This window comes from Rhinolophus hipposideros, assembly GCF_964194185.1.
Source record: "Rhinolophus hipposideros genome assembly, chromosome: X".
Classification (NCBI taxonomy): domain Eukaryota; kingdom Metazoa; phylum Chordata; class Mammalia; order Chiroptera; family Rhinolophidae; genus Rhinolophus; species Rhinolophus hipposideros.
Window position 1 is genome coordinate 112,038,960 of NC_138046.1, and position 19,161 is coordinate 112,058,120.

At 37.7% G+C, this 19,161-nt stretch overlaps 1 protein-coding gene across 1 annotated transcript in view; it reads right to left on the reverse strand.

The window, feature by feature from the left end:
- Positions 1–294: 294 nt before the first annotated feature.
- The window catches only part of PHEX (phosphate regulating endopeptidase X-linked), a 191,850-nt gene continuing 172,983 nt past the window's right edge, over positions 295–19,161 (reverse strand). The window contains exons 17-22 of the mRNA XM_081043200.1: positions 17,833–17,900; positions 15,535–15,665; positions 8,456–8,521; positions 7,332–7,436; positions 3,335–3,411; positions 295–768 (exon numbers count right to left, since the gene is read on the reverse strand). Coding sequence (XP_080899326.1) covers positions 666–768; positions 3,335–3,411; positions 7,332–7,436; positions 8,456–8,521; positions 15,535–15,665; positions 17,833–17,900 — 550 coding nt within the window. The 3' untranslated portion in view covers positions 295–665. The remainder of the gene's footprint in view (positions 769–3,334; positions 3,412–7,331; positions 7,437–8,455; positions 8,522–15,534; positions 15,666–17,832; positions 17,901–19,161) is intronic.

A 19,161-nucleotide genomic window follows, 5' to 3' on the forward strand; every position in this document is an offset into this window, starting at 1 on the left:
TTGTTCATGCTGACTTGAACAGGGCAATCTGTTGCATTAGATGTAAGCTGTGAGACACATTTTCATCCCAATAGATTCTAAAGTTAAAGGCAAGAACTTCATCAAAAATTGTAAAATAAAGATACAACATATTTCTCATTTAACTACCTTAGAGTTGTTAAATGCTGTGTGATGACCATGCATAAAATCTAGTACTGCATTTCACAGAGCAGTAAGACTTCCCAGGTATCCATGCACATGTCCTTATCATTGAGGGTTCAAAGTTTAATAGACTGATTTTTTTTTTCTGGACACATTCTACTTAGGCTCCCTGCAAAGCTGTAGATTAAAATGCTATGTGCCGCTTAGCTGTGGCTTACACACTAAAATGGACAACTGCAACAATTCAGCAGATAGCGTTTTTAACAAAAGTAGCCCAGGGATTTATTTTTGTTGGTTTGATTTTCCAAAGATACATACTTGGTTCACTTCTTGTATTCCATTTTTAAGCTCTATGACTTTGAGTAGATACTGTTTAGATCCAAGCAATACCCAAATAATGAAGGTGCGTTACAAATACAAGTCCTCAGGGGAATCCAGGCCTGCAGCAGTAGGCGATGCATGCTCAGTGCAGCCACTGCTGGCACTGTACAGCTCTCTCAGAATGACATGAACCAGCAGTCCAGCTACCAGAGTCGGCAGGAGTCTGGGCCTCTGTTCATCGTGGAATTGGATGGGCAGTTAAAAGCATTCTGGAATTCTTCAAAGTTGCTAATTGCACCATTGACCCTGAAAAAGATATGTCAAAGCCAATGTCATTTAATTCTTACATATCAAAAGGTTCTGGATGAAACTATAGCAGCATATTGCTTTCAGGGATGTTGCATCCATCTAATTTATTTACAGGGGAGACAACTGAAGACCAAAATGGGTAAGTAAACTCAAAGAAATTAACAGAGCTGAGACTAGAATCAGGATTTGCCTGAATGCCAGGCAAATACTCCTATTAATCTTCCAAATATCTTCAAATTCCTGTAAACCATAGGATTAACAATTCCAGTAAATGATACATAGGTTTGTATATTCCCATAAATTTACAAATTTCTATAAACTATAGGATTTACCAATATTTAGCTTTTCTATTTTTTTAATTTTAATGGAAGGTACAGCTGCTATAAAGTATATACATCTGAAGTGTAAAGCCCATCAATTCTTCTCATGCGTATAATACACCCATGTTACTACCACCCAGATCAAAACATGAGATACTTCCAGTACCTAGAAGGGTCGCTGGTTCCCCTATCAGTAGTACCTTCAAGGATAACTACTGCTCTGACCTCTGTTGTGACAGATTCGTTCTGCCTGTTTTTGAACATCATATGAACAGAATCACACAGTAGGTGCTCTTTTGTCTCTGATTTCTTCCACCCAGTGTTATGTCTGTAAGATTCATCCATGTTGTTGCTATCACTATCTTTAAAGAACTCATTCAATCTACAAAAAACACTTTCTCTAAATTCCTATTAGGTGTGAAGGCTCATATTTATCTGTAATTTGGTTCGTGTAACAATAACCCAGTGAATGGTGTCTCATTGTTATTGATGAGGAATGTTTTACGGAAGTTAGCTTCAAAATCTGGTGTTTTTGCAAGTTCCCCGACTGCAGTAAAGACTGCAGATTCCTACTCAGCACTTTGATTGTAACTGTTTTTTGGAAGTGGTATTTCCATTGTGTGATTTCTGCTGCACTCAAAAATCTATAGTTACTGCAGACATCACTAACAAGCCGGCAAAAAAACTCCCCCCTCATCTATTTCTTACTGAACTGTATGGTCAAAGGGTTGACTTGGAGACTCAGCATTCTCAGTTACTATTTCTTCCCTCATGATTTGGTTACCTATGGGCATTTAAACAAATCTAATGGCCTATATCCAAAAAATCCCCATAACCTCTTGTACTGTAGCTGGGATATATGGGTAGGGATACATATTTCATGGTGCAATTCACCCGGGGTAAGTGTTAAAGATAGAATTTAGCTGATAATTAGTATACTCTGAAAATTATCAGCTAAAATCCAACATTAAAGGCAACTAGTTAGTAAAAGGAAATTAGTTTCTAAAAACTTCTCTGTTGAGTAATTAATCTACTGCGTGGTTTCATCTGCACCATTTGTCAGTAGGAGCACATTTTAGTCCATTAGAGACTGTCAGCATTCTTGACAGTTCAGCCCAGTGGGGGAGAATTTCTAACACAGTGATTAGATTTTATGTTATTGGGTAATTTATAGTCAATTTCTGAAGCATTTCTAAAGCAAGGCTTTAGGAATAAGATTTTAAAATATAGGAGACATTTTAGATGACTTTCTTGCAATATGCTAATGGATTCATTTAAACATTAAATATAAAGATATCCAGACATAATATGTTCTAAGCAAAGAATGAATAAATATAAATTATGATGGTTTCCTGAATTTCCCATTATAATTCTCTGTCCCCTACTATAGAAAATTTCCCTCGAACTATACTAGAAACCCAGCACAGGGTAAGTAATATTAACCTTAGTTTTATTTTTACTTAATATTTTATAAATTCTGTCAATTAAATAAGATTGCAATGCATCATCCTTTTCCCTTTATACATAAGCAATTGTTTCAAAATAAGATTCCCACTAAAAGCCAAAATGTAGAGCTTTTGACTCTAGATATGAATTATAATAGCTAAATATCAGCATATATCCTCCTTTGTGTTCAAAGCTATTCTGAAAGTGGGCACTCATTCATGTCTTGCACGAAAGAACAAGAGGCATTAAATAGGATATTCTATAACACAAAACAAACCACAGTTCTAAGTGTTTCGAGGTGCAGTACATGATCGCATCCTTGTCTAAGAAGAGAGGCTTTTTTAGCCCATTCAAAAAAAGCAGGTGGGTAGATAAATGGAATATTCTAGTTTACTGAGTGCCCATGGTGCTCATGGCACCCATGGATTGCTACCTTTCAAAAATTGGAAGATAATAAACGGGAATTAATACTAAAGCTACGATTTGGATTCTAAATTACCTTTGGAATCTTATAAAATCTCATGGATCTCTTGATACAGCACTAGACTAGAGGTATGTGCAAACGCCCACTACAGAAATTTAGCTGAGAGAATGCTAACTGAACCAGCTTCCTACTAATGAAAGAAAAGATGCTTAGTTTTTGTTTGGCCCAATTTTTTTGCCTACAAAATGGAAATATCACTATTCACAATACAGGCTTTTGTTGAGCTCGCCTATTTGGTAAAGCACTAGGCTGGATAGAGGAGGAAGTAGGGAGATACACAATTGAAATGGGTATCACCCATTCGCCCATTTACCTAAACTCAGGGGGGCTGTGAGCACCAATTTGGACTTGTTCTCGGGCAGCTTCTGGTCTGTAGGAATTGCACCTTACCTAGAAGAGAAAAGCATCCCAATAATTGTGTTTCCATTCCAATTACACATTTTCTACTGTCTTAACTGCTCCAAATTATACTGAAGAGGAAAAACAGGTTTAGTAGATCAGATAAGACCTTCATCAGTGGCAACATCTATTATTTTAATCCCCAGAGCAGAAGGTTTTATCATTGTAAATAATTCCACAATTGAGTAAAGTGCGACGTTTTCCAGACAAATGCTATAAATCAAGAGAATAGTGTATGTGCCCAGGAATCAACCAATGTATTCATTCAATTAATATAATGCTTGGAATAGCTCTTATCAATTGTAACCAGACTCATTTAAATCAACAAAATGAATCAACCACCCATTATTGAGTGGTCATGAGAAGTTAGTATTTTGTACCCTGGGTGCCTTTCTTGCCTCACCATAGTCCAGGCCTTGGATGGGAGGACACTTCTCCATCTCCCTTGGAGCTAGGCACAGCTATATTACTTGCTCTAACCAATGAAATGCAAGGAGAAGTGATATATGTCATTTCCTGGCAGAGTTTTAAGAGCCTTAAGAATAATTTCAGATGCTACATTAAGGTCCAGTGTGCATTTCCTCATATTACTTTCCTATTCCTGTAGTGACCATGGAAGCACATTTCAAGATAAAGAACCCAAAACCCAGGTCCTTGAGAAAAAAAACTATGAGCAGAGACCCACTGCTGACCCATGTTGGACATACAGCATGAACAAGAAATAAACTTCCCTTGTGTCATTTGTTCCTGCACCATAACCTACTTAATTCTGACTTGAAGTGTGTCTTAAAATATGACATAGTCTTGAAGTATGAAAAAAACTAGGGCACATGAATATGATGTGGGGGGATTCAATAGAAGCAGAGGCCTATTTGATAGGGAAAGAAAAGCAAGACATTCAGCTTGGCTGGACTGTGTGGTGTATATGGGCAGCAATGGGAGACCAGGGGAAAGAGTGGCAGATTCTGAAGTCCTGAGCAACAGGCTAAAGTGTTTAAACTGTACTTTAAACACTTTAAACTAAGTGTTTTGAGCAGGAAAATGATCAAATCATATTTTAAAAAGATGTATCTGGTAGGGGCATGTAGTAGTAGAAGGAAATTAGAGACTAGTTAAAAGATTATGGATCCCAGGAAGATTCCCAATGAATGTCCACTAAATACGTAGAAATGGAATGGAGAGAAGGAAAGAAGTGGAATATGAAAATTATCTGAGGGGAAAAAAATGACAGGTCACAGAAACTACAGGGATATAGCAAGCAGGAAAAGTGACAGGATGCTATTGCTTTTGATGGAGATAAATCATCAGTCACTGCGATTCTGAATTTGACTTTGAAGACATTTTTATAATGTGATTCCTTAATATCCTCAGAAGTTAGCTAATGGTAGGTTGTTTCTAGCATTCAACTTTACCTCATTTTTTCTCATGTTGTTTCTTCTTATATTCTTAAATTATTGCATAGTATTGTCTTTGCTTCATATATCATTCAAGATGTTTCTGGAAATACATTATGGTTCTTACGGTTTTCCTAGTACCTTATCAGGATGGAAAATAACTACTCCCTATAAGCAGACTTATTCCAATGTACGGAAGATTAAAAATCTCCTCCTTCTGTCAGTAGGAAAAGCTCCAAGATAAATTTCTCATTAATGATATAAAATGGCTTTCCATTTTACCTAAATCTCTTTAGTTTAAAATAAATCAAATATGGTTTGGAATTTTATTTGGAGACATTTCAAAATTATGACTATAATGTTACTATCAGTTAGTTTACTTCATCTGCAAAGGGATATTGTGGACAAGGATGTAACTAAGATGGACCTTAGGTAAGTAAATAAGAACCTGGTAAGAACTGATGACAGACCTTGTACTTTGTCCTCTAGAGTAGAGGGTCAACACACTTTTTCTGTAAAGAGACAGACCATAAATATTTTAGACTTTGTGGGCCATTCGGTCTCTGTTTCAACTACTCAACTCTGCCATTACAGCACAAAATCAGCCACAGACACTACGTGAAGGAAAGTGGTGATGGTTTTCCAATAAAACATACAGGCCATATTTGGCCCATGAGTCCTAGTTTGCTCTAGAAAGTTCTAACTATGTATGTGTGTGCTTATTTTAGATATCTGACCCAGTAATGACCCAAAAAGAAAGTCTTGTTAATTGAACCTCTAGTCTTATACTTTTCAAGCAATTCATCTGAATATGTCAAGCATCTTCAATATAGCCAGCATGTCTGCTGGGCACTCTGGACAGACATAAGAAATGTAAGAATCCAGAAGATTAGCTACGGAGGTAAAACTAAAAGTCTTCAACATTTTGAGAATAATTATGTATTCAACTGGATGGTAATGAAGGTAAGCGTACAGGAACTGGAGATTTTTTTTAAAAATGAGAACTGTAGTCCTGGGGAAGTTTGTGGAAACTGTGGAGTAGGTAGAATTCAACATGGATAAATGTGGGACTGAATAATCTGAGGGGGAGAACTAGGAACAGAGTTACATTATAGAAGGAAAATCAAAAGCAAAGCCACAAAGACAGTAATGGGAACGACACCATGGGGTGGAAGTGAGGACACCTGTCCAGTGAAGGGTGCATCTGCAGGAGCTGTGGGAATTTAGAGCTGGTTGAGTAGAGTTGGATAAGACTGAGGATAACTTTAAAAAAAAAAAAAACAGTTGGAAGTGTTTGGCCTCAATGTAGTACCATGTTTCCCTGAAAATAAGACTGGGTTTTATATTAAGGTTTGCTCCAAAAGACGCATTAGGGCTTATGTTCAGGGGATGTCATCCTGAAAAATGCTACTAGGGCTTATTTTCCAGTTAGGCCTTATTTTCGGGGAAACACGGTAGGTACATGGGAGCCAGTGCAGTTCTTTGGCATATCAGTAATGAAATAAATGTGGTATTTCAGTGCCATGTAAGACAAACAGTGGTGTTAAGAGAAACGGGAAAACTAAAAAGGAAAGTAATTTTGTTCATGACTCCAGTTTTGTTAATGTCAGGTTGCCAAGTGATAATTTATTTAGAATTGTCATGTCAGCTTTAAGAAATAAAAGACCCCAGATAGGTGAGAATCCTTTAACCAGAGTCAACCGAAGAAGACGTGGGAATGAAAGAGCTTACTGAGGAGTGAATGCAAAAACTTAGGAACAAAAGGCTGTACTAATGAAAACTTCTGTCTAGTTTTGAGCATACAGATACAGATTAGCCCACTGTGAGGCCATGCATCAAAACCTTCAACAATCCATCTCCGACTTCTCTGAAAACGAGGCCTACATATTTCTGATAAAAACCTGTGCAATAAGAACAACAGGCACTTGCCTCATTAGCCAGAGACTTGAACTCAGATTTGTGCCTTAGTTAGTGCACGTCTTCTTTCAATTTCTGCTTAGAGACCCCATTAAACTCACAAAAGAGTGACATGACTTTCCTTGCCTGACTTGTTTTCTTCAGCTCTAGTAGTCTTCACATATTCATTTGAAAGTTCAGAACACAGCCTTGAGGGTCTCCCACAGGCTGAGAGTAGTGGGATAAAGTCAGCAAATGAGGCAAAGGAAAAAGAAAAATACAGGAAAGGACATGGCCATGAAAGCCAAAGAGGGAATCACTAGAAATGCTTATAAATTGTATAAAATACGTTAGAATTCAGGATATATTTAAAACTATCAAGTGATACCATAGGGCTAGTAACCCAGTTGATATAAAAAAATGCCAATCAACTTTGATTCTATCAGTTTAATCATGTCCCATAGGACATTAAGAAGGTGAAATTTATCTTGACAATAAGCAAGATAAAATTTCAGCTAAAATAAAAATTATGGCACTAAATTTTTGTCCCAAACCTTTGATGAAGGAAGCAAGCCAAAGTCCCACATTTCAACTGTGATGCCCCTTCCTTGGTCTACTCACGTGAGCATAACTCAGGAAGAAGAGCTGGTTGTTGGTGAATGTGATACCTGGTAGGAGTGGCTCCTCAACTCCCTGCCTCTTGTCATTTATCCATTTCCTGTAAGCCTAGTGAGAAGAAGCAGAATAGATGATCCTCTGCAATGATGGCTTTCCTCTTTTCTCATCCAGTGCAAAGATATGTAATAAATATATCCTCCACCATGTGCAAAATGCACCCTGTCAAGTTTTCCTTTACGAAAACAAACCTGAAAATGCAAGTCAATGTCATATTGCTTAACAATGAGGCAGGTTTACCTGCAAAAAGACCTTACATTCAATACATACCAAAGCAGCTGAGCCAAAGTGTTCAAATGTTAAATAACTACCCCTCCCCACCAAAAAAGATATGTGTTCCATTCCTATCAGGGAACAAACAAATCTAACACCACAACAAGGCCTATGGAAATAAATTTTGGGGTCAACATACTCCCAATTTTTTATTTTGTCAAGTAGGAGGGAAAACTATCATCTCCAACCACCGTCATTTTATAAACTATATTTTAATTAGACTAGAGGAAGGATATAACCTTGAAATAACAATCTGGTCTTTACATTGAATTCATTTAGCTTATGAAAGTCTTTCTGCATCATCCTCATGTTTCTCGTTTAACCACGGACCAGTGGATGATGAAAACAGTATTATCGGCTCTTACCTGGCCTCTACATGAGCACCGCCAGCCATAAAACAGAACTTTGGTGTTTTAAGAGAAAATAAGGAGGACTGTCGAGAGAGTGTACTCAAGGAAAACTCATATGGACTTAGCCCTAAGGAAACTTCTATAGTGTGCTTTGATATTACTGCAAATGTATCTTCTGAAAACTATCCTTTAAATACATGATTCTTAATAACAAATAGTAGTCTTTAGAATAACTTTATACCCCAAAGAGAAGAAAGAAATGCAGCTCTATGCATACAATAAAATATAATAGAGTCAATGGGGAAATATAATTCTACTTAAGAGAAATTCATAGAATTTACAGAAATCTAACTCCTCAAGAACATGTCTGTGGTGTAAACTCAGGTGTACCCATACAGTGTTTTAGAACTCGATTTTTAAAATCACAGCAAATGTTGCAGTGCATACCCTAAAAGCTTCCCGCAGACCTCCATTATCGGCAATATTTTCTCCCAGGGTCCTCTTCCCCTTCACCTAACAAACAGAAAAGGAAAAAAGAGTGTTTTACAGCCAACTATCATTCAGCAAGAGGCATAATGATATCAAGAAAAAGTGCCATATTTTAAAGAGAAAATCACATTCAATAAATGAGATGTAGTCATAATATATTGTGAGATGGCAAACTAACCCCAGCAAGGTACTCCCGAATATAATAATTTCTATTTTATTATGGAACACATTTCTTTCTCACCCACCTCTTTACTCTCAACAATTTAGCCAGCTCCAATAAAACGTTAACAATATTCTGAGTGACTCTGGTTTAATGGGGGAAAAAATAGAAATGTCAGGATACAGATTACTTTCTCTGATTAACTCAGATAAATTGAGTATTCTTTCCAGTGCACTTGTGTTTCCAAAAATTTACCATCCACAAAGGAACAAGATTTCAAGACCAACCATCATCATTTCACCTTCGGCAATTTCCATGAAAAATTAAAAGGAGGGTAGTCCTCATGGGGGAACAAACATCAAATAGAAGTAGTACAGACTACAAGGTCAAGGTTTGCAATAGGTATGATAACCAGCCAAGCATGGTGAAGAAATTCTTCCAAACATTTGAAGATTATTCCTTAAACCCTTAAATAGGCTAGGAGGAAAATTACTCTAAACCAATACAGCCCAAAGCCAAAATCCAACCTGCTGCTTATTTTTCTACAGGCTTCAAGTTAAGACTGAATTTTATATTTTTCAATGGTTGTAGGGAAAACTCAAAAAAAGCATAATATTTTGTGGCTTGTGAAAATTATATAAAGTTCAAATTTCAGTGTCTATAATTCAAGTTTTGTTGGAACACAGCCACACCCACTCATGTACATGCCTATGGCTACTCTGTCACTACAGTGGCGGGTTCAGTAGTTGCAACAGGGACCTTATGGCCCACAGAGCTGAAATTATTTACTATCTGGCCCTTTACAGAAAAAGTTTGCCAGTCCCTGCATAGGAGGCAGAATAATGCTCCCCGCCAAAAGGTGTCTATGCCTTAATCCCTGAAACCTGTGAAAATGTTACCTTATGTGGCACAAGAGACTTTGCAAATATAATTAAATTAAGGATCTCCAGATGGAGACATTAGCCCGCATTATCCAATTGGGTCAAATGTAATCACAAGGTCCTTTCAATAGAGGAAAAGAAGTCAGGAGAGTGTGCCAGAGTGATGCAATGTGAGAAGACTCAACCAGTTACTGCTGGCTTTGAAGAAGGAAGGGGCCATGAGCCAAGGAATGTGGGCAGCCTCCAAAAGCTAGAAAAGGCAAGGAAACAGATTCTCCCCTAGAGCAGGCAGAAAGCAGTCCTCTTCACACCTTGATTTTAGCCCACTGAGACCTGAGTCAGACATCTGCAAGTGTACAATAATAAATTTGTGTTGTTATTATATTATATTATATTATATTATATTATATTATATTATATAATAAATTTGTGTTGTTATTATATTATATTATATTATATTATGTTATATAATATAATAAATTTGTGTTGTTATTATATTATATTATATTATATTATATTATATTATATTATATTACATTATATATGACCCAGTCTTATATTACATTAAAATAAGAACAGGTCTTGTATTAATTTTTGCTCCAAAAGACGCATTAGAGCTGATGGTCCGGCTAGGTCTTATTTTGGGGGAAACATGCTACATTCTTTATTTACTACAATCCCACAAGGTAAGTGCTATCATCACTATCATTCCTTAACAAACGAGGAATCTAAAGCTCAGTGTAGCAGATGTCATTTGTGAAGCATCAGACCCCCATTCCTTCCAGGACTCTGCACCCATTCCTACAACTGCTATTAGCTCAGGAAGATTGAGCTTGGCTTAGGGGGGATTCCTGGGAGGTGATAACCCACCTCTCAGTAGCTGACTAATGTGCAGCTGACTGATGAACAGCCCAGCCCCTTACCCCAGGCTGAACAATTTCTGTGGTACATTCATACTCCAGAACCCTGTTTTGGATCGGGCTGATGCTAAACTTCTGAAACCAACATGTTTTCCTCATCCTTTTATAAGGTTTCTCCTGAAACTACTTCCACAATAAATCACTTATCTAAGAAACCCCTTCTTGGGCTCTGCTTCTAGTGAACCTGACCTAAAACAGAGTGATTAAGTAAACTGCCTGCATCTCACAGGGATTCAAACCCAAGCAGTTTGTCTCCACAGACTTTGTTCCATAGTAAGCTAGCTTTTAAAGTCTCAACTCTTCTTGACTCTGGTGCTTCTGTTTATATCCACTCATACTTGAACTTAATCTCCTTCCTTGTTCCTCTAAGCTTTACCTAAATTTGAGGTTTTGTGAGTAGTCTCACTCCTCTGGCTCCTCCCACTCGGGATCGCCTCAGTAAGCCATATGGCCCTAGGTTTGCCTCTCAGGACTCAACAGCTGCTAACAGTCTGTCTGCTTCTGAGGCACTCCATTGGGGCTCCCCTCAATTCACTGCAAAGAGGACTGGCCTCCACAAATAGAGCCAGAAAAACAAAATATGGCCCTTTATAGCCACAAAGGAAGCCACCCCTCTCCTCTAAGAATGAGACTGAAACTGTTTTCTGATGGTTGAGTGAATTTATGCTGAGACAGGCATAACCTTTCAATCGACCTTGTGACAAAGATATAAATTTGTCAGAATTCAGTTTCAATACCTGACACTTTGGCCAAAATAGATGTTGTAGCATAGTCCTCCCCAATATATTGCCCAGGTATAAAATGAACTTAAAATAAGAGAACAGAGCAAGATACGGGCTGGGGGCAGAGTATGGATTTTTGGAGTCATACCAATCTAAACTCTAGTCTAGACTCTACCATGGGTTTTAATCTCTTTGAGCTTTAGTTTCCTGATATGCTAGTAGTATGTATACTTCTCAGGACCAGTATGAGGATTAAATTTGTTTCAATTAAATGAAAAGTCTAACTCCCATGTCTACATATAATAATCACCAGCAAATATGCATTCCATTCCTCCAAGAAAACTGCTCTACTATTGTTTGTTTGTTTGTTTTTTTCAGCCTTTATTTTGGCTTTATTTTCCCCTGGGATGGCATACCTATGAGTATGTCACCAAGTATTAGGAATATTAACCACAATTTATTGAGCACTTATTACATGTCAGGCATGGTGCTAGTGCTTTACATTATTTCATTTAATTCTTACAACAAACTAATGCATTCAGAAATAGTTACATATTTCACAGACAGACTCTGAGACTCAGGAATGTTAAGTAACTTGCCCAAGTTCAAAAAATTTGTTATTGGTTGAAGTAAGATTTAGACCTACGTCTGACTCTAGAACCCCTTCCTTATGCTTTTCTTGAAGCAACATATATTCTAGATGCATTTTCATAATGTGCTCACACCTGAATTGAATATAGATACACAGAAGCACCAATTTTAAGTCTTCCCATTTAAGTAGATATGGGGAAAAAACACAGGCAGAGAAATGGCTTTTGAGAACACTGATGAAGGAGCTAGAATACTATCAAGGATACAGACTCTGGTTTCTCTGACTGGATAAGGACTGGTCTTCCTTGAGCTGAATATGGTTTAAGAATCAGGAACTGAGTCAGTGTTTATAAACAGTATTCCCTTTAAAAGTGCATGGATTTTTACCTAAATTCTTCTGGAATGGTGACATAAACCCCAAGTATAATAGACCTGAGGCATAGCAAGGATTTGGGAGCTTTCCCAGCCCCAGTAAGATATCAAGATGGTGTACATGCCTGGTTAAGGGACCAAGAGACCCTGGGAAAACCACATGAAGATATATTGATCTACTCCAGTTCTGTGTAGTCCTCTGCTTCTCTTAGGTGCAGTACCCCTGACTAGATGAATTAGGGGCATACAGTGTGTGCATGTGTGTTTTAGAGGAAGGTCTTCCTACACATTCAAACCTACCAAAAAGACTTCATTACTGTCAAATACAATGAGAGAAATCTGTGTCTTATAATTATGAAAGCAGGAAAACGGAATGGAAAACTCCAAGAAAAAATTAATAGTGAGGAAAAGGAATGAAAACTAACCCGATCAAACCAGCCAAATAATGAAAAGGAAAAAGAAGTAAAAACAATGTACAATAAATAAACAATATAGAGAAAACTATAATATCCTATCATATGTGAAAAGCTAAAACAAGAACAAAGCAGATGGAAAAGCATACCAAGGAGATTATATTGGAGGGGGTTGGGGATAAGGGGAAAGGTGAAGGGATTTGGAAGCAGCTGGTAACCACAAGATGGCCTCAGGGTTTTTCTTTTGAAAATTAATTTGGGGAAGGTATTCTATAATGTTGTAAAGATTTTGTTGGGTATCCGATGGACATGCGTCCTATTTGGGAGACCACCTCAGGGATACTGTGGATACCTGATCATGGCATTGTACATCAGAAGCTAAACATTAATGAATGCCAACTATAATTTTATATATATAATGTGATGGTTCAGTGTGAGGTCGGAGGGATAGTGGATGGGGGGAGGGGGGTTCACAGTATGAGGGATATAAATGATGAACGTCTAAGTATTACCTTGTTTTGTACACCTGAAACTAATAAATAAATTAATTAATAAAAAATAAAAAAAAATAAAAATAAAAAAAAAGGTCAATTCCATACATTTAACATATATTTAATGTGATTTAATTTAGAATCCCAATGGAATTCTCTTTTTTTTGGGGGAGGAGAATGGATAAAATGGTCTTAGAGCATATACAAAAGCATATTTGCATAAGAATGGCCCAGAACATAAAAGAAAAAAAGTGAGGGATAGCTTGTATTGACAGATACCAGAACAATTCACATAGCCATAGTAATAAGGCACTGTACAGAAATCAACAAACACATCAGCTGAATAGAATATGTAATCCAAAAATTTATCTCAGTATATATGAGACCCCAAATAGTCAAAGCAATCTTGAGAAAGAACAAAGCTGGAGGCATCATCTCCCTGATTTCAAACTATATTCCAATGCTACAGTAATTTATAACAGTATGGTACTGGCATAAAAACACAATGGATTAGAGAGTCCATAAATAAACACATGCCTAATAAATATGGTCAATTTATTTATGACAAAGGAGCCAAGAATATACAACAGGGAAAGGACAGTCTCTTCAAATGGTTGGGAAAACTGGACAGCCACATGCAAAAGAATGAAACTAGACCACCATCTTACACCATGAATTTAACTCAAAATTAATTAAAGACTTGAACTTAAGTCCTGAAACCATAAAATTCCTAGAAGAAAACAGTCAGTAAGCCCCTTGACATAGATCTTGGTGATAATTTTTTTGAATCTGACACTAAAAGCAAAAATAAGTGGGACTACATCAAACTAAAAAGCTTCTGCTCAGCAAAGGAAACCATCAACAAAATGAAAAGGAAATCTACTTAACAGGAGAAAATAATTGTAAATCATATATCTCATAAGGGACTAATCCCCAAAATATACAAAGAACTCATACAACTCAATAGCAAAAAAAAAAAAAAAAAAAAAAAGGCAATCCAATTTAAAAATGGGCAGAGGACCAGAATAGACATTTTTCCAAAGAGGACATACAGATGGCCAATGGCCAATAGACATATGAAAAGATGCTCAACATCACTAATCATCAGGGAAACACAAATCAAAACCACAATGAGCTATCACCTCACTCCTGACCTGTTAGAACGGCTATCATCAACAAGACAAGAAGTAACAATTGTTTGTGAAGATGTAGACAAGAGGGAACCCTTACGCACTGCTGGTGGGAATGTAAATTGGTGTAACCACGATGGAAGGCAATATGGAGATTTCTCAAAAAAACAAAAATATAACTACCATATTATCCAGCAATTCGACTTCTGGGAATGTATCCAAAGAAAATAAAAACACTCATTCAAAAGGATATATGCACCTCTATGTTCACCGCAGCATTGTTTACAATAGCCAAGATATGGAAACAAGCTAAGTGTCCACTGGTACAAGGGAATATTACTCAGCATAAAAAGGAAAGACATTTTGACATCTGTAACAACAAGCCATGTTTCCCCGAAAATAAGACCTAATTGGAAAATAAGCCCTAGCATGATTTTTCAGGATGACATCCCCTGAACACGTCTTTTGGAGCAAGACTGAATATAAGACCTGGTTTTATTTTCAGGGAAACACGGTAGATGGACCTTGAGGGTATTATGCTAAGTGAAATAAGTCAGACAGAGAAAGATAAATACCATATGATCACTCTTATAGGTGAAATCTTAAAAAAAAAAAAGAAAGCATATAGAGAACAGATTGGTATTTGCGGGGAGCGGGGGTGGATAAGTGAACTGTTTTTTGTTTTATTTTTAGTTTAAATAAATTCAATAAGAAATATTTTTAAATGAAAAAAATAAATAAGCCACTGATTCTCTTAGCAGCTCCCCCACTGGTGCTACTCCACCAGTTCAAGGAACAGTTTAGCTGGGCTCTTGATAATTGTGACTGACTATTGGCTAGGGTGGGAGGGCACCTTTGACATTTTTCATGGGAATATTTGAGCAATAAATGGTGAAAACCTACATCATTTCATCTTGTCATTATAGGAGGTGGTTAGAGTTTTTATAAGGCTGCTGTTCTATATTTCAGTATCAAAAAGAAAGCTAAAGGTGACTAGATGTCTTGTTCAGGAATTAAAGGTAGAATTTGTCCCTTGCCACTCTGTGGCTATAAGATGACTGACTATAAATAAATCCATGCCTCTATCTGATAATGCACAAATCCTTTGGACAACTATAGACTTAGATATCAACTACTTTCCTAAAAACACAGCACAATGTCTTCACACAATCTTATTCCCCAAATATGAGTAAACTAGAAGAAAAGAAAAGAATTTCAATTCCTAATAAGTTCCCAGTGGAGGCTGATGCTGTTGGCCTAGGAACCACACTTTGAGAATAAATGGTCTAAAGCAAGCCAATGTCCAAATGAGAAAAAGATGACCCACAAGATGCCCGTTCACCACAGTTATACTCACATTTAAGCCAGCTTTCCTCCAATAATAGTTGCTATACTGGTTAACCATGCACTTTGTTTTTTCTTTAAATTTTTCTTCTGAGTCAACAGACCACCAAGGATCCAGGTTTCCATTTTTATCATATTTTCTACCTAGCAAAAGGAAAGTTAAAAGATATTTGTATTATTTATGGAAACTAACTTCATCTTCACTTATCCCTCACTTGAAAAAGCAGCCCCAGCAGCAGGGATCACTCCTGGGAGCAGCTCCTGCATTCCCTACAGTGTCACAGATTAACTGTAAAAAGGCGGGGGAAAGGAGAAAAAGGTTTGAGGAAGTTCTTTCCTTCTAAGTAACAAAGAGCATTTTAAAAATAAGATTCATCAACTATGGCATACAGCATTCTGAACCAATCTTGGATTCTTTGTTTTTACCTGATCTGACCCCAAATGTTCTCTGGATTGTGAAATGAAATGGTTTCATTCAGAAAGCCCATGGAGGGAGTCAGAATGCCACCACCAGTGAAATTCCAAATGATCCATAGAACAGCCCCGATGAGTCATTCACACCCTGCAACCATAGCCCCTGACTCAGCCCTATAGGAACGTGTTTCCTCCAAGTTGCCAGGAGCCTAGAGACACATAAAACCTCTGTTATGAATCATTCCACAGCCATCAGTGTGGATGGAAGGCCCATCTGTCCTGCTTTGACAAGAAAGGTTGCTCTAAAAAGAGAACTTGGAACAAGAATGGAAATCTCCAAAACATAATGGAAAAAAAGTTATGCGTGCTTTTTGGCTATGGGCTCACTCTTCACTTTCTCTACGCCTTCAAAAAACAGTTTGGGTGTATCTGGAATATCTTCTATACTCATTCAAGGTAACTAATACTTTAAATTTAATTATGCAGAGAACACTCCACAGGGCTTACAAGAAAGTCCCCTAAGCAAAAGTGTTAACTGGAACAACCCAAAGCTCTTCAATAAGGATGGATGCCACGACCACCCCTCGGAGAGCATAGAGCGAATCCTCCACCCATTAACCAACCAGTCATTAAATAGTTACTGGCCATGTCCTTATACGTGCAACGTACTGTTCTAAGTATTGGTTACAGAGGGAAATTGCCATCATTAGATTCTGTCCTTTGAGAGACAAGCCTGAAGGCCACCAGAAGATTCTGAGGGAGAACTGTACTTACACTGCCCAGGAATAAAGGCCCCGAACCAAGATACCACTTACTAGCTTTTGTTTCTTAGCTAAGACTATTCTCTCAGATCAACCAAACACACAGACAGAAAGTGTAGCTCTAGGGATTCAGAAGACTATAAGGCAGCTACATTTTAACAAGGAGGGGAGTGCAGGGGAACAACAAACCTAAGTGATTCAGGAAGGGCTGGTGGGAGTATAGGCAGAATTGTCCAGAAGGAGAAGAACCAAAAGGGGCTCGGGCCCTGGGGTTGGCATCCAGGAAAGGATGTTGGAGACATCACAGATATGGAAGAAAGAGGTCCCTCTATGAAAAGTTGCGTTGGGCCAGCTGCGTTCTTAAGTCTGCCTGTAAACTATTGTGTGGAGGTAGATATGATCACAATTTGCTGCTAATTCATAAGTTTTGGAGGTTTCACATGATTTTCCACTAATGTTCCAAAGTTAAACAAGTGTTGATTAAAAACTATGATAACTCTCAAAGGCTGATTATTTCTTTAGTTTATGTTGTATTCTGCTCTTTGTTATTGCTTAAATGTGACCAGGGTACATAGCATATCCTCTACTATGCATTATTAGGAAAGCATAGCCCTTTAAAAAATAATTCTGAATATATGCCAGCATCAAGAAAAATAGAGATCAAGCATTGCATAATCCTTGTAATAGTATGAAGGAATCAGTCAGCCAAGCTCCAGAGTCCTAACTCGCTGAGTCCTAATTTGGCAACATGTATAATCATCTTCAGAACAGAGCTCACACTTCCAGGGAGAGCATCTTACTATGGTGAATAAAGAAATGACAAAGGGAAGAAGCTATAAAGTAACTCCTATAATTATTGTGGCAGCTACAGCAATCCTGATCTGGATACAAAGCTAACTTCATTGAAATTACAAGGTTATTTTTTCATCATTCTACCCCATCAGCAATAGGAACATTTATTTATTGCAAGCTATCACTGTAAGACATGGCAAAAAGTTTTCAATCAGCAATCATATTGCTTTGGATAATATTTAATTTATGATGATGCCACTATGCAAAAGTAATAGCAACAATTAAAATCTATATAGTCAACATTATCCTAAAAGCGGCAGCTTATACAATGAACCAGTACTTACCATTATTATCAAATCCATGTGTAAATTCGTGTCCAACAATTACTCCTATAGCACCATAACTCAGAGATCTACAGCATAAATATAGAATTTGGAGAAAATTACAAGCATGAATCTCAGAGCACAATCCTTCATTTTTTTTTTAATGAAAAGCCAAAATAATGTTTTCTAATAACCGCACCCACAAAATTGTGCAAAAAGAAATCTAAACATACCCTTCTCATTGAAATAGACAAAGAAAATATAAATTCTAACGCTGATATTATGACCATGAAGCAGGGCCCAGTTGGGACCCCCGTAGTAGAGGCCTCACCGCATCCTCAGCCTCACCTTTCTCTGCCCTAAATCTTAGTAGCAGATCATCCCCCTGCGGTTTGAGCTGGAAATATCCCCTGTCCCAGTTCCCTGTTTTAGAAAATTACCCTGAAACTTATACTAAATACCCCCATGCTTACTGACCACAATCTTTATGGCCTAGCATTCTCTGCAGGTGATTGTCATCACTGCTCCTGGGTTGATGAGCACGTTGGAGAGCCACGTCGCCAGAGGGAAGGTTCCATGTGAACCCCTGGAACTGTCACGTGACCTCTGGAGGAATGCCCAGATTTTCCCTTAAATACCCTAGACTTGTCTGAGAATGTTATGGCAGTTTTTAGAGATGTGAACCTGCTGCTTTCTCACACCACTGGGGCTCTGATGATAAATGCTTATCCTGTAGCCCAGATCCTATGTTGGTCTATTAGTTAAGCGGCACAGGCACCTAGTGCCCTGGATGTTTGGCCTCTAGTTTTAACCATGCATAGGGTTTAGTTTTCCTACCCTGTTAAAATTATGGACATAAGATAGTTTTTAAAGTCCCTTGCAGCCCTAAGGTTTCGATGATTCTATATTTGCTCTAGTTATAGTTTATATTTATAAACAGCCAAGGCAACAGCAGGGTTTCAGAACCTCCTGTCAGTAAAAATACCATTTACTTTTTATCTGAGAACCTCTTGAAAAATCACTAAAGACTTAGAAGTTAAATTGTTTTCCAATTGGAGAGATGACGTCATAAAAATGGCAGCGTGAAGAGAGCCTCTTGAAATCTCTCCTGGAATTTACAACAAATTGAACAACTATAACATCACAAAGGACTCCCTGCATAGCAGACAGGCAACACTAAGAGATGCACAACTGAAATCATCTAAAAGTGGGCAAATAGCACGAGCAGGTGAGGAGGGAAGGGAGAAATGCAGAGACGTTGCCGCAAGGGCGCAGGACGCAGAACGCAGACCTAGCTCAGCACTCCAAGCTCGCTGCATACCGGAACTACCGCAGCTGCAGGAGAGGAAA